The sequence below is a fragment of the Lygodium microphyllum genome, chromosome 25 (assembly GCF_053477565.2).
Source record: "Lygodium microphyllum isolate KBCC chromosome 25, Lygodium_microphyllum_v1.1.10, whole genome shotgun sequence".
Taxonomy (NCBI): Eukaryota; Viridiplantae; Streptophyta; class Polypodiopsida; order Schizaeales; family Lygodiaceae; genus Lygodium; species Lygodium microphyllum.
Genome location: NC_141159.1, coordinates 89,792,315 through 89,808,696, shown reverse-complemented (window position 1 = coordinate 89,808,696; position 16,382 = coordinate 89,792,315). Strand labels below are relative to the sequence as shown.

The 16,382-nt window shown below is 37.2% G+C and overlaps 1 protein-coding gene across 4 annotated transcripts in view; it reads left to right on the top strand.

Annotated features, from left to right (window-relative positions):
• PSD1 (phosphatidylserine decarboxylase 1) overlaps positions 1 to 8,504 on the top strand; it is a 109,807-nt gene extending 101,303 nt beyond the window's left edge. For 3 of the 4 annotated variants that reach the window (XM_087666932.1, XM_087666937.1, XM_087666936.1), the window contains 3 exons: positions 6,936 to 7,013; positions 7,159 to 7,266; positions 7,754 to 8,504. In XM_087666932.1, coding sequence (XP_087523058.1) covers positions 6,936 to 7,013; positions 7,159 to 7,266; positions 7,754 to 7,933 — 366 coding nt within the window. In that variant the 3' untranslated portion in view covers positions 7,934 to 8,504. The remainder of the gene's footprint in view (positions 1 to 6,935; positions 7,014 to 7,158; positions 7,267 to 7,753) is intronic. The other variant, XM_087666935.1, reaches the window with a different exon arrangement.
• Positions 8,505 to 16,382: the final 7,878 nt, after the last annotated feature.

Below are 16,382 nucleotides of genomic sequence, written 5' to 3'. Positions count from 1 at the left end.
TGGAAAGGCTGCCACTTGTCAAAAATGCCCATGCAAGATTAAAAAACGTCTTTAGAGGTTGGAGAGAGGTATTTTTAGTGTATTTAGCCTGCAAGAGAGAGGGAGGAGATGCTGCTAGTCTGATTTGCAGCCATTGGAGGACCTTTTGAGAGAGCCAAGGGCAGGAAAAGACCAATCAACAGCAGGTGACAGCATCTACAGACTGTTGAGACAGGGCAGCAACAGTAAATGACTAATTTTCTTCAGTTCTTTGCATCTACAAGCTGCTGAGACAGGGCAACAGTAGTAAATGACAGATTTTCTTTAGTTCTTTGCAAAGAAAGTCTGAATTTTCTCTCTCCTCAGCAATCTCTTTCATCTCCCAATCTTTCTATAGCCTTGCTCTAAAGATTGCAGCATTGAGATCACCAAAGGTTGAGAAATTTCAGATTTCTCTACTATAAACCTTAATTTGCAGCAGAAATTAGGCTTTAGCAGCAGCCTCAGGAAGTGCACCAGAAATTAGAAGCTCCATAGACTTGGATTCAACAGGGCTGAAGTTGTTTTTAGCCTATTCAAGTAGAGGGACTAGCAAATAATTAAATTTGGGGCATTTTCCATCTCCATCAAAGCGGGTGAAGGCTAATTGATTGCTCGAATCAAGGGGCAAATGAGATTAAAGACTTGTTGGTCATTTTGAACAGCAAGGGGAGTTGAAATACCGAAAGGGATTGGGAGAATCCCGTTGTACATCAACTTCTTCTTTAATTAAGTTAAATAAATATTGAAAGCGGTGCCAATTTTGGGGCCAATAGGGTGTCTAATGTCCAAGATTATATAGTAAAGTTTACTTTTCAGTTTTGTGAATTTGTTAATTGCTGTAAATAGTGCTTAAACAGGTTATTTACCACCCTATCTGAGGAGGAAGGCTGGCTACAATATGAGCATGTGTATCTCAACTTTTCAATGACTTTCTCGTGGTTTGTTTGAGAATCTACTCAAAACATCACCCAGAAAGGTGATATTTGATCTAGTGTCGTGCAAATAGATGAGACTGTCGACTAACCTCCTGTTTCTCCCAATGTTTGCTAGCGTTGATGTATCCTCAATGGATAACTTCATATCTTTTTTTAGTTCTTCCTCTTACATTGTAGGCTGATCCACTGTTTTTCCCACTTGCCTTGCATCTAATCTCTTCATTTAGAATAGAACCATGCACACCATCAAATGTTAAGTTGGGGTTATTGCTCAATGATACAACCAATGCTTCCCATGAATTGGGCAAGGTTATGAGCAAAAAAGATAGCCCTCAATTTAGGATCAAAAGCTGGCAAACCTGCATCCTTTAATTGACTCAAAATACCAGTGAAAGCATTCAAATGCTCTGAGGCAGGCTTGGACTCATCAAGCTTCAAGTGAACCAACTTCCACATGAGATGTACCTGATTGACAAGAGTTGTATTCTTGTAAGTAGCCTTACTTGTACACACTCTTGTACTTCCAAGGTGTCCAAGAAGTAGATGTTTAGCTGCAAATTTCAGTCTCAAGTACTAATTACAGCATATGCACAAATCAAATCTGATACATTTGCATTAAGGACACCTCCCACTTCAGTAATTCATCACCAAAATTCCCAAATGCAATGACCCAAATGCTGTATTTACCACTGTTTCACTGCATAATGAGTATTCAGCAATACATGTATCAAGAGAAGCTGCTCTTTTTCAACATTTGCAGCATCCAAAACTCAAAAGACTCCCACTCAGCAGTGAATCTGCTGCAAATTTCACTGTCCAGTCTCAAAACGACTCAAAATACATCACCAATGCGAAAAGCCCCAAAATTTCTGCAGCGAATCTGCTCCAATTGCATAAATACATCTTCCCAAGCATCAATTATGAGCTAATGTTGCAGAAATTTCACGATTTCTGCAAAAGCTCCTAATTTCAGGGTCCAAGAGTACACAATTTCCAATTGCTATCGTCTCTTAGTTGAGTTAGAGGTGTGGCTCACCCATTCCCGATTGGACATCACTAGAGTGATTTTCTTGAGCCTTTCTACTCCCGTTGGCCTATAGCAGCCTTTGGTTGGATTGAGCTTTCATTTGGAGAGAGGGTCTTTCTTGTTGGCTGACTTCACAATGGCTCTCCTTCTACCACCCTTAGATCCATTCCATCTCCTTTAGCCTTCCATCACATCAAGGATCTAAGAGGGGGCGTTAGCAATCATGTGCATCACATATGGTTATCTCGTCTCTGAGACATAGTTTGAGTCAGATGAGGAATTAGGAGCTCGGATAATATATTTTTCTGTCAGTTTATTTGTCCTAGACATTTTAGGTGGAGATTTGTCCTTGCATTTGTGATGTGGCAGCGTGTTTCTGTTATTTCTAGATAGGCCTTTATTGCAAGAGATAGGCTGTTTATTTCTAGATAGGCTTTTATTTCTAGATAGCGTGTTTCTGTTATTTCTAGATAGGCTGTTGTTTCTGTGATGTGGACGTATTTTATTGGGCACGGGCATCAGTTTTTAGTGCACACTGCATTTTCATCTGGGGATTTTACTTTTAGGCATTTATGCTGCTTTGACCTGCATTAAATGCAAGTTGCCCCTTTATAATATTCTGCCCTATCTATAGGTGTTTGCCTCTCTATGGTCAGTCCAGCCCTCCTCATTGTCATATTCATCTCCTGCCTTTGTTTGGCACTGTCACAGACACTTTGAGCTATGTGCAGGGGCTGATTGAGACTAGCCTCTTATCATTCAGATTTCTGTCAGTTTGTTCCTTCAGCTCACTGCAATCCTTTGTCTCCTTTTTATCCCTGTTTACTATTCCAATCTGTTGTGCACTCTCACATCATCCACACACATAGATACTAGCCAGATGTTGTTTACCAGTGTTACCCATTCCTTTTACTTTACACTGATAGAGAAACTGAGAATAGGGAGTTGTAATTGAAGAGGCAACGTAGTATTAGATATTGAATTGCCCACATATATAGTAATCATTCTGAGAGAGAGCCTTGCAAGTACTGATGAGCGTTGTGAATGTTTGGACCTTCATGCAAAACCATAATTGTCCCTTCCTCTCCCCAAAAAAGGGGGATTGCTATGAGTGCCGCAGTAGATGAGGAAAAAAGAAGGGAAGCTGAGTGTCACATTACATGAGGAAAAAAGAAGGGAAGCTGGGAAGCTGGAGTGGTCCATGTGGACAGTGGGGTAGAAAGAGGAGAAAGATCCCAAGGAAGATGTGGTGGTACTATGCACCAAAATGGGCATCAAACATACTCCTTGCATGAATTGGAAGATAGTACAACAGTGAACATCAATATAGAAGTTGAGAATAGAGAGTTGTAATTGAAGACTTGGCATTGTATGATGTATTGAAATGAAAACTATATAGTAATCATTTTTTGAGAGAGCCTTGCAAATATTCACGAGTGCTATTACGGCTACCTAGTGTTTAGCTAGATAAGGTTCGCTTGGGAATCATAGTGTTGGCATTCAGACTGGGATGCAAGGGAATGCACTTGGAGGCATATAACCCAATGCACAAAACGGACTGTATGGAAACTTTGACTTATAGTCAGGTTTCTCGAGTGGAATGTATGGCAGATTGCAAACATTGCAAGTATGCAAGGTGTACAATTAACTAGAGCTGGTCTTAGACACCCTGTTGCGGGTAGTATAAATGCTAGCATGGTATCGTGTGGGACACGAAGATGATTGTAGCATGTAATAAGCTGAGAGAGAGTTTTGGCACCTGGTATTATGGATGTCAGATAGTAGATTATTTTGTTCTGATGCAAGATGGATAAGTGGTGATATAAGAGAGTATATTTGTGCATATATTTTTGAACCATTGTCAAAAGATTAGTAACTCATGTCTATACTTTTGAGGATGGATTTCGTATGATGTATGATTGCCTTTGGTGTTACAAAGCACTTGAGGCCTCGAGGTGCAAGACATTGGTATGCTGATGCTATATTGAAAGCAATGAAGACTTTCACTGGCTAGCTTTGAGACAAAAGATGGATGCCTTCATATCATATGTCAGAAGGTGCCGTGTTTGTTGCACCTGTTGTGTGTTAAGGATAGATGGTGAATGAGGAAGCATGGCTTTAGGTTTCATCTTGGAACTTCCTAAATCACAAGCAGAAAATGATAGCCATAGGAGTCTTTTACACAGGTTCAGTAAGCAAGTCTATTTCATTCTAATGAGGAAGCGAATGAAATTGGATTATATGGCAGGTCGCTCCATGGGAGCATGTTATAGTTTAATAGCATACTTTTATCTATCATTTGTGATGTAAATCTTGCATGAATGAGTCAGGTTTGGAAACCAAGGTTAGCTCTCCAAAAGGACTTAAGCAAAACATAAGGCAACCACCGAGAACAATTGGACATCATTGCAATGCATTAGAGTTTGCAGTGGGTGACTAAGTTCTCGTGTGCAAAAGAGGTATTGCAGATGATCAAGGACGTGGCTTATAGACTTCAGCTACTGGACCATTTGCAGATTTATAATGCTTTTCATGTGAGTCTTCTTAAACATTTTCAAGGGAGTGTGCTAGAGGATATGCCTGATTGAGGTTTAGCTTGAAGTTGATGAATTAGGTGAGATTTTACTTTCAGAACAGATTTTGGCACATAACAAAAGGAAGATAAGAGGTAAAGTTTCACTGTTGGATGTGAAGTGGATGGAGGGGGGTGAGTTAGTAGGTTCCGCTTAGTTTTTGCAGGTTTTCAGTTAGAGTCAATGAGGCTTTGTCTGGTGCATCAGAGCTACAGATAACTGGAGCACTGCTTGATATTTAAGAGGGAGTAGCATCTCCACTCCCTCAGTACAATGGGCTCGGACTTGAGCATAGTTGCATTTCGTCTGATCCATTCAGTCTGGCCAGATCCGTCTGGTCCGGATTGGACCCCAAAAAAAAAAAGACCTTGCCAATTTTAGTTGCATTTCGTCTGATCCATTCAGTCTGGCCAGATCCGTCTGGTCCAGATTGGACCCCAAAAAAAAAAAAGACCTTGCCAATTTTAGGGGAAAAAAAAGGACAGATTGAAAATCTTCCTCTTCCTCTGCCTCCCTTACCAAATCATCTTCCTCTACCTCTCTTACCACCTATTCCTCATTCTCTTCCTGTTCCTATCTCTCTCTTCTATTACCTCCTCTTTCTCTACCTCCACCTCTCTTACCACCTCTTGCCTTACCTCTGTCTTACCACCTTCCTCGTGAGTTTTCTCCTACCTCTCTCTCACAAGTTATCATTGGGTTAAAGTATTTACATCTGGTCTCGACTCTTGTCTTGTTCACTGTTGAAGCAACGAGGTCAAGGTTGATACTGAATAGACAATACATTGTGACACTCTATTTCCTGTGTCATAACTCTCATGTTGAAGCAAGTAATATTTACTAGATTAACCCTTAATTTCTTATGCATTTTTTAAGGGGGAGATATGTTCTGCTTTTCCAAGTTCAAGATCAACATATGAGTAAATTCTTGGTCTTTGGACAGGCAGAACATTGCATAGGTTGTTTAGGACGGGCAGGCCAATCAATGGCAAGGGTTCAATAGTTGAGGGCCACAAGATTGTTCAAGTATTAGATCTGCAAGGGCAAAGTGCACATTTTCTTAATTGGGGATTTTTGAAAATTAGTGCAAAACCTAGGACAAAATTATTCAATTTGGGAAGGAGGCCAATGTTTGGGCATAGACACTTCATTTATTAATCAATTAATTTTTTTTGGCATTGTTTTTTTCTTGAAGTCCAATGATGATATACTTTATGAATTCTGCGAGTGAATGAACATTTTGCAAAGACAAGTCTGCTTCATAGTGCGGACTGTCAAAGCAAATGTTAATTGTGAGTTTACTTCTCATGATTTTCATGGCCTTCAAAAGGAGATTGCAAATGCTAGTACACCATTTGTGAATGGTGTATTGGAGCAAATGAACAATCTTATCACGGAGATGGCTAGGTTGATGCTTGAGCATTAGGGATTGGCTTAATATGTTTGACTCCACTGCAATTCTCGCCCATAACAAGTTGTCCATGATGGTTGTTCCAGTTAAGGCTTTTTTAAAGGCTTTTCATGGCAGAAACTTATCAGTTGCTCTTTTCAAGGTCATTGGATGGAATGCCTTCGTGCATGTGCTCTATGACTTGAGATAAAACAGGTGCTTGCCAATAGAGAAGTGGTCTTCTTATTCACCCTTTCCAGTTCATGAGATGGTGCTTTTTCGGAATGGTCCTGAGGAGCACACAAACATCAAAATGCAGGTGGATGGAAATAGACAATTGACCACATTGAACTTGTTAACTTTTAACATTAGGCGCAAGTGGAGAGTGTTATGGGGGAGAATTCTCTTTCACAAATGCAGCTGTTCATATCCATGAGGATAGTCAGCATGATTGGTTGCCTCTGAGTTGTTTGTCTTTCTTGAGGATGTCATGATTACATAGGTGGCAAAATGTTTTCTTGAGTTAGCTTATATTGTGATTCTTGATGATGTCATAAGATCTTTGGTTGTGTGTCCAAGTATCACAGATAAAAATGGTAACTTGATAGTTTGCTTTAATAATGCACCGGCAATAAAAGATGATTCATTAGGATTCGGGAATGTCTTTCATGGACAAATATTTGAAAATAATTTCTGGTAACGTGCAATGCAAAGCGTGCATTAGCCAGGTAATGATAAAGATATGGCTGGCCTCACCTAGTTCTCTATAACGCACGTGCACTCACAGCCCCACACGCATAACACTTGCAGATGAGTATGTACTCTAGTTGTTGGCATGACTTTGTGCAATGTGTAGTGTTACTGTATTATAGCAGGAAAATGAGGTTGTAGGATGTAAAAACTGCTTCTGTACCACTGAAGCATGTACCAAAACCTAATGATTGTGAAATATTGGGCTAATAGTGTCAGGTTTGATGATGTGATGGCAGGTAGTCCTAGAAGGCAAGTGGTCACAAGGCTTTATGGCTTTAGCAGCAGTTGGAGCATTTAATGTTGGTTCCATAGAGGTAACGGGCTATTAACCAGTTCTTTCATGTTTTGCTGGATTAGCTCATATGACTTGTGAATGGCTCTCAAGCGGTTGTTTAAGAGTTGTGCATTTTTAAGCAACTGGTTAGATGAAGTGCTAAAGATACTAGATTTTTGATGCAGCTCAAGATTGAACCCGAATTAAAAACCAACCGTGCTTTCCCTTCAAATGTCCCTAGCGTAAGGCAATATGACAAAGGACCAGGGTACTTCCTTCAGAAAGGTGATGAGGTATGATGACATTAATAGTATCCAAATAGTTGGAAAATATATGCGCTCATATTTTACGTGTCCATGTTGTTAAGTGCTTTTTTGGTGTGACTTGCCTACAGGGTTTGGCTAGAAATCTTAAGACTGACCATGCACCGCATGCGTGCATGCATATCTTATGTCCAGCTTAGTTCATGACACGTTACATTTGTGCTGTTGAACTTGAAAGAGTGCCATTTGTAGCAAGAATATTTGCTCCAAGATTTCAATATGCAACAGAAAGGTTTGCTAAATGGAGGCTCTGGAAAGGCACAAGGATCAAGGCCAGCCTTTTTGATTGAGGAGAGAACAAAGACGAAGCAAAACCAGTATAGGAACTTCCTGTGATGACTGGAAGTTGATTGGATTCTGTAGTATATTATATTAACTAGTTGCATCTGCAAGTATGCATCCATAATACTTTTGCAACTAGAAAGGCAATCTGAACTTGCTTTTTTCTCCTTTGCAGTTGGCAACGTTCAATCTCGGATCCACAGTGGTACTCATCTTCCAAGCACCAGCTTCTATGCCTGAACAGGAGACTGGCAATCTGACTGACTGGCAGCATGGTAGGTCTGGTTTCACATTTGCTGTCAAAAGAGGAGAAAGAGTGAAGATGGGTGAAACTCTGGGAAAGTGGCAAGCCTAACTCATTGGCAAGCTTTCATTCCTTGAAAGAAGACCCTTGCAATACATGGTGAATGTGGATGATTTCTTGGAGATTTACGATTTGCACAAAGTCTCATAGAGTACAATGTCATGGACAGTTGTGGGCAGCCTTCCAACAACCTTTTCCATGGAAAGAGATATATGGGGAACATGTCACTACCAGTTTTGAGATTTGTTCACCCAAAAATATATAATCAGTGAGCTTCCAACAGTTTGGGACTGCCATTTATCCCATTTATCTTGTCGAACGTGCACTGTTTGACTTGACAGTCGATAGAAAGGTACATCAGATGTGCTTCCTGCCCCTTGTGTGGCCATCCTCACCTTGTAAATTGTTAGATACCCAACTGGCTTGCCTCTTGTAAATTCTCAAGTGATGGGAGGCATATTTTGTTGCGTACAGAGACTTGATTTAGTCATCAATCTCCAGCACCCTCGGCAAAAGAAGGTCAACTAGAGAAACACAATGCTTAAACCATTTTTGACATGATCGGCTTCGTGATTAAACCAAACCAAAGGGCCATTTAATAAATGTTTATTGCATCGTTCAAATAAATACAAATCATAATTATAAAAACATAAGCCTATGAAATAGCTATGCTTGGTTCTAAACCAATTAATGCAAATACGATCACCAATCTTGACCAAACTGTAGCTTGCCATCATATTGACAAATAAACATATTCCTAAGCTTAATGCATAGGGACAATAACGGATTAGCTCCAAAAATACTAGAAAAAGTACTAATAGAAAATGTACGCTTGGCGGTGGCGTAAAGTTGAAAAAATAAAGCCCATGTGTTTATCACCATACTATGATGATTCCAAAGGGAAAATAAAATAAAGAACCTAAAGTAATAATAAAATGTCTAGTTACTGTACAACTATAGGATATTATACTGTACAAGTTATAGAATAGTAAAAAGGAAAAAGTGAAAAATCAATGAAAAGAATTGCTATTTCGGGGCACCAGTAATCTATTCGTTCACCAAATTAGACAAATTCGTTGATCATCTCTACTAAAAATTACCAAGCATTTAGTACCAAATATCTTCCATTCAAAAACACTAAATGGACTAAAAGTGATATGAAATCTATCATGAGAAACATGAACGAATAGGGATTGATAAATAAAAGATAAATATTTCCTATATGGGTGGGAATCAATGGAATATTGGCAAATTATTCTAGTGGACTATAAGTTGTGTTGAATTAAAAGAGTTTGTCTCAACACAAGAGAGTCGTTTTGGACATTTATCAAGTTTTCGAGATATAGCCTTTGGGCCCTATTGAGTTCAATATATCACACCCGTAAAGTGTAATCCCACATCCAGCCTTGAGGAGTTACTTATCAAGGCAAAGCAGAGATAACATGCATAAAAATATTCTTTCGCGATGCTTTTCTATCATAGCTTAATTAGAGGTAAATTGCAACCATAGATGTCTTATTAACTTTAGTTCGCATGAATGCATGGCTAGTTGTTGCATACGAATTTGCTTGTTTGTTATGAATAATTCCTTTGTTCATCTAAAAATTCTCAATATAAGCAAAAGAAATGGCCTGGCTAAGGCTATGATTAACAAACCGATTCCTTTACAAGGGCCCATATAATTACTTCTCACAAGCTACTATCATTAAGGTTGCAAAGAGGGTCAACCTATTAAAACATAGGAAAGTAATTCGATTGCAAATAAACACCAAATATTGGGAAGTGTAAATAAAGCCACTACAAATGACAAGCATACTTTTAAAATATAACGATGATTTGGACAACTCGTCAAGGAAATATCATTTGATCCTAGCAAAGCAATCACTATTATCAGGGCTTAAGGGCACATAAATGGAATCAACAAGGTACATATGGTTGGCATTGCATAGTTAGAAATCTTAGATTACAACTTAGTTATCAGCAAATCAACAAATATAGTGGTTAAGCAGTAAAAAAAGTGCCATACACTAAAAACTATCTGGACAAAAGTGCTGTGAGGAGATAAAAAAGACAAAGTATTTAAGTAGAATTTTCTATAAAATTCTCTCTCGCTCTCGTAACAAGTAGAAATCAAAGAGTAGCAGATCTAATGAATCAAACAAAAAGATACAAAATAAGAACGTGATTGAAGATACAATTACATATGTACTTAATGCCTCCTTTAATTGTGTACAAATAAAAAACAAGTCTAAATAAAGCAAAGGTTTTTTGGCTAGTTTAAAAAAAACATTTTTCGAAAATACATAAAACATAAGCCATATCAAACTAAAGCATATCTATATACAAAAGCCACGAATCCTTAGTTTGTCTACGATTGTTTTGGATAAAACATATTTCATCTATTTTGAAATATTTAATCGATCTTATAGAGATTTCGACATAATTTTATCTCGAAAGTGTAAAATGGATATAAACTTCTTAATTCTTGTCCACATATAACAATTATATCAGAAAGGTTCTTTGGTGTAGAATATTGGAATTTTTTTTTTCAGAACATTCATAGTTTCCATGTGCTTTTGCTTCTATCACAAAAAAGAGATCCAAATTGAGTAACTTGTGCTCATGATTGCTTGATTAGCCATGCTTTTTCTACATCTTGCTTCATGTCATACAATGAATATATGTTTTGTGTAATGGTAGAAGTAGAGGAAATATTTGATGGTGTATCACTCACCCTCAGGATAAACCATTCAAAGAAGACGAGATTGTATTCAAGTGGAGCATTGCAGTCAAGAATGTGTGGGCCTTGGATAAGGCGAAAAACAAAGGTACTAATATCAAGTACCATAGTTTCTTGTCCAAACCAAACCACATAAAGCTCTTCCTTTGAAAGGAGTTTAAAATAAAAAGGATGTTTCTCAGCAACAAGTTTGGACACCATGAACAGTTTCACAAGCATCTCAAGGATATAGATGCTACATATGTCGAATCATACATTGAAGTCCAAAGCATACGTATTTACTCAGCAATGGTCATTGGTTACCTATCAATTCTAGCTATTAATCCCTAGCTAGAATACCACTTTTATTCAAAAGCACTTTTGTCTTTCTTTCCATTCCAATGTTTCGATTTTCTCTTTGCTTGCCTTACAATAGTTGGTGTAGAATGAGGGAATCAAGCAAAGCTCCTTTTGTTTAGCTTTGGCACAAATGTCATGACTTCACCCATGACTATTGTATAACACAAGAAAATGTGCTCTTATTCTTCCTAGGTCAACGGCTTTTCTAAGAGTTGCTTATGTTATTCTGTCAAAGTTCTCATATTAGCATGAGTGTATGTATGAGCTCATGATATCATTGTATTATCCAATCCTGATGGCACTTAAATATCAATTGATCTTCTTTTTGTACTCTCGCTTGTGTCATCTCAAGGAGGGGTCTCTTGGCTAACTTAAGCTTCTCATTTGTTGCACTTATGGTTAAGAAAAGTAGGTATTGTGAATCATTAGACTTATTGGGCTCTTTGCGTAAGAGGTCAAGTCCTTTTGTGATACCAAAGCACTAGATGCTTGTTCATTTGCGAGAGTGATAGGTCTATTCATTCCCAAGGGCAATAGTTGTGGATTCAATGGATGTGTCAATCATGGCAATCAAGAACAATTGTACTCTTGGATCCTTGGACTAACTGGATGTAGTCTAACTCTCTTAACATTTCTACTTGTGCTTATGACAATTCTCTCTAAGAGAGGTTTTTGATTCCTTCTTGTTTTCTTGTTTGCCCCTCTAGGATCCTTTTTCTTAGATTGAGGAGACGTTGCTACACCAGGCATTGCTATTCCTAAATTTTTCATTTTGTCTTGGGGGACAAATGTTCTTCAATTTTTCAAGACTTCGATTATTTGGACGGATCAATAACTACATGTGACTGTTGCTTCTCGCTTGGGGAATCTATCACATCCATCTTTGGGATTGTCTCTATTAGTTTGAACAACCTGATTAGTTATCAGTTTCTTGGTTTTGTTCTCTTGAATTAATGATTTCTTAGACATTGAGTGTTTGTGGTGGAGTAGCAATGATATCATGTTGTTTCTCTACTGTAAGTGTTAGCTCAATTCTTTGAAAATTTAACTTTTCAGTCTCTAGTACTAGCTTCTTAGCCTCCAAATGGATTGATTTTGTCTCTTCATTTCACTTGATCTTTGATTAAGATCTATGTTTGGATCTCCTTCATCATATTCTTTGATTTTGATTAATCTTGGGTTGTGATCAATGGAGACGGCTATGCAAGTATTTTAGGCTACTAGATCCATTCATTTCCCTGATAGAACCCTTGAGCATATAGTTGTGCTTTGGAATTCTATTACAACTTGATTCTAACTCTAAGTCACTGCTTTTGACTATATGGCTTGGGTCTCCTCTTCCTTTTGGGTGCAATCATGTTTCTACATATTTAGAAGTTGTTGTAATATTCATAGTAGCTTGGGAATTCCCTTCATTGGTTCTAGGAGGATTTTCATTGAGAGGTTTCCTCCTTGTGCCTTGAGTAGTTTCTTCAAAACTCTTTGATTGTCCTCACTAGGACTCTAGCTCAGCTCTATGATAGGCTACTTACCCCTTCCTAGAGAAGAGACAAGGTTGTCTTTACTAGAAGTGGCAACAATCTTGAATCTTGGCAAGCTCAAGTGTATTCAATGTGCATAGTCCAATTCACATTTGGTTCCATGCTTGAAAGGTCTTCCAAGTAGGAATTACTTTTCCGTATCTTCTCGATTAGGGAGCACATATAATATAATGGGCATGCTTTCAATCTTCTATGATCAAGAGAAATTTTCATCTTACTAAAAGGCAATATGGTAATCCTTTGTAAGGTCTAATAGCTACATTTGTCATGATGAGTTTAGGTTTTTTGTTCCCATGCCATACATGATAACTCAAGATGTTGTAATTTGAAGCTTTAATAAAACGAGGCTAGAAGTTGGCATTATAACATGTAGCTAATTGAGATTGATAAAATATTAACCTTATGATAAGCCAATAATGTATCCTTTACCCCAAAAGATCTATACTTCATGTCTATGTTTATTACTCTTAAGACTAATCTCTCTTAAGCTCAACATTATCATTTCTAGCTTCAAGACAAATTAAGCGTGTTTCCAATGTTGACACATGTTTGGATTTTCAACAACAATCCATTTCTCATTCTCACACACTCAGTGTTACATATTGGTGTGATTTAGAGATTCGTCTTATCTTTCCCATTGACTCACCCCACAATGGAAGGGCAACACCTAGGAGTGAGGATTAAACTTCAATTATTTCCTCAACAACAAGATGTACCCGAAGATTTTACCAATGTTTGGAAAGCACCTCCCAAAGCCCATGGGAGCAAAACATACATCAATGAGCTTATAATGTGAAAGCAAAGAATGTGCCTTTCAAGGACTTGCTTGCCAAAGTGCTTATGTAGTCAACAAAGTTGGAGGAAAAAGCTAACACTGGAGATGACTATAGCTAATAAGAATATTGAAGAAGTGGATAAAATGAGGATCAAAGCATAAGAGAAAATACAATAAGAACTTGACAACAATAAAAAGACCATCCTTGTAGCCAAATTATGGTGCTCAATTGCAGGTTCAAATATCAAAAGTTAAAAGCCGAAAATGCAAGGTGGTGAAAAATGTTTGATGTGATGCTCCCCCACATAACTGAAGCTCCCAAATGAGGCAACCACATAAAAGGAAAAAGTAAAAGAAACCCTAAACGTGCAACTCAATTTTGTATGATTCCCAAAATACCACCGAAATCTCAATTGTTACCAACACCTCAAAATCTTCTTGCTCTACACAACCAGAATGAAGTATACTGGGGGGGTATTCAAGATATACAAGGTGTTGTAATAATTTGAAAAATAGGGGTATTTTGATAAATTTTACCCAAATAATGGGGGTCTTAGAAATAGGCCTCCAAGCACATGTGATACAGATTTTGGTGTCCATAATAACCCTTGAAGTTGTTCAGATGTGCATTGAAACCCGTTAAACCTAAGTCTATTGCTTTCATGACATGTACAAAAGGAGATATATATATATAATATATATATATACTAAAGCATAGTGAGCCTACAAGGATATATATACTAAAGCATAGTGAGCCTACAAGGCCAAGAATAAGGATTACATGGCACATGTCATCATCATTGAAGAGTAAAGTAGGACAATTAGAGGACGAGAGAGTGAATAAAATCAATGAAATTGAATGTATCCTTGAGTACTAGTGAAGCTTGCCCTCTAGCATCAGATACTGTAGTATGCCAAGAGGATGCCTCAGTTACTAAGCCTATAAATGTGCCCGTTTCTACAATAAGCATTTATCTTAATCATAAGAGTACAATATTCTAAGTTTATGCAAGTATCCGTATATTCTATTAGTTTCCAAAGCGGTATATTTATTTAACGTTTATAACTTGTTGTCCTTTTTCATTATACTATAAAGTCAAGATTACATGCAGTTGACTAATATGTTTAATCATAGCCATGATCTAGAGACCATCATACGAACTAGGTATGATAGTGGTTAAAGACATTAGGTGTCTGCCCGTCTTTATTATCGTACTGTCAACCATTAGGCTTGAATTGCTTTCTGAGAACTTGCATACTAAGCCAAAGTGCAACCACTTATGTTTGTCAATGCATGTCATTTAGTACTATATGCTATCAACAAATGATACAAACAGTTATAAATATTAAAAACAGACCTTATGTTGGTGGCCAATTGTCAATAAAAGTTATTGAAATGTGTGCTATTAGCCTCTTTTTTTTAAAAGACTAAAGTGAATGAAACTGAAATCAATTGGCCATGTATGAGAAAGGAAGGTAGAAAATATTACTCCAAAAAGGAGAAGAGAGTCATTTTTTAGGGATTACTGGATATATGCGCACACAGGCTATTGGAAACCTTTCATGCCATTTTATTAAAAATGTTTATATGGCTTTAGGCATGGAAGAGCTAATGTGAATTTGTAGAAAAAAAATTTATCCTTAAGGATTGCTTGTAGTGTGCTTTCATCCATTACCTGTAAAGATGGCCATTTATTGTTAATGAATATTGATTCTTATTATAACGACATGAGAAAGAGAGTGGCGGGAAAGACTAAATCAAGTTGTATCAATTCCGAATGGATCGATCGTTTCTCAATCGATTCCACGTTTCTTAAAGATGTGGAAATGCTTTGAAGGATTGATAATATGTGAAATCCCAGATAGTTTTGCTGTACTAAATGTACGTAAAGTTTTTACAGCTATATCCGAAGCAAATGTATCGTGAATCTTTATTGTATCTCTAATAGATTCCATCTCTTTGGAGGAATTGCATAAATTAGTTACTTATCTTATTTCCACAAATAGTGATTCCGTATGGTTTACAAATCCATTACATTAATTGATTGCCAAAACAAACATTCATTCGAAAAAAGCCCAAAGACCAGCTAGAAAAGCTCAAAAACCCACCGATAAAGCCATTTAGATTCGCATAAAAGCCAACAGGCCTTAAACAATCAAATATTAATAGCATGTCCATGTTGTTTTTAATTGAAATTGCTAAAGTTGCTATCAAATTTCATAGTATTACTACTTTTTAAGAGATAAGGATAATCCATGCTTCACTAGACCCAAAGGTTTTGTTGAAATGCTTTTGCTACATGAGTAGCACCTGTAATGATATCAAATACGTTATGTCATTTTCTTGAGAGCATTAAGAGCAAGAAATTTAGGTGATTTGATCGCTAGACTTAATTGCGAAAAAAAAAACACTTATTTGACGTTATAGGATTAATGGAATCATGATTAATTATTTAACTAAGACCTTATTGACATTTGCTTTTGTACCAGTTTTATTTTCAAATGGAAGTTTCTATGTCTATGGGAACTCTTCAATTGTATCTTTGCAACTAATATTGTTATTGTATGGCTACATCAATTCAAACGATTGGCCCATGAAACGAAGCCGAGGAAAGGGTTTTTTTTACATAAGTTCTAATAGAAAAGCTGGGAAGGCATCAATTAATAGATATTGTCTACCTGGTTGATGTGGTGAATGGAGAAAGCATTAATTGGCTTGATCTAACATAATGAACATTTGCATTTTGCTACATGCTCTATACCTCTAAGCCATTATCTATTAATTGCAAATAGAAAATTTAAAATTAAACGCTAATATGATATAAGTTTGCCTTTTGTTCCTTATTTTAGGTCACTTATCTGCAATAGGTTTGTTTGAGCCAGTTTATGGGCATTTTAATGCTAATTGGACATTCTATCAGTAGATAATTTATTTGTAGCCATTGATTACATATGGGAAAATAGCTCAATTGGTTAAAGTGTTGTTTTTTCATATCACAAGCCAGAGTTCGATTCCCATTTTTCTTGAATCAATAGGCCATGGGTGGTCTAGTCTTCCACATGAAATTTGTTGCACATGTTGTGGGTCCATCGGTAACCAAACGA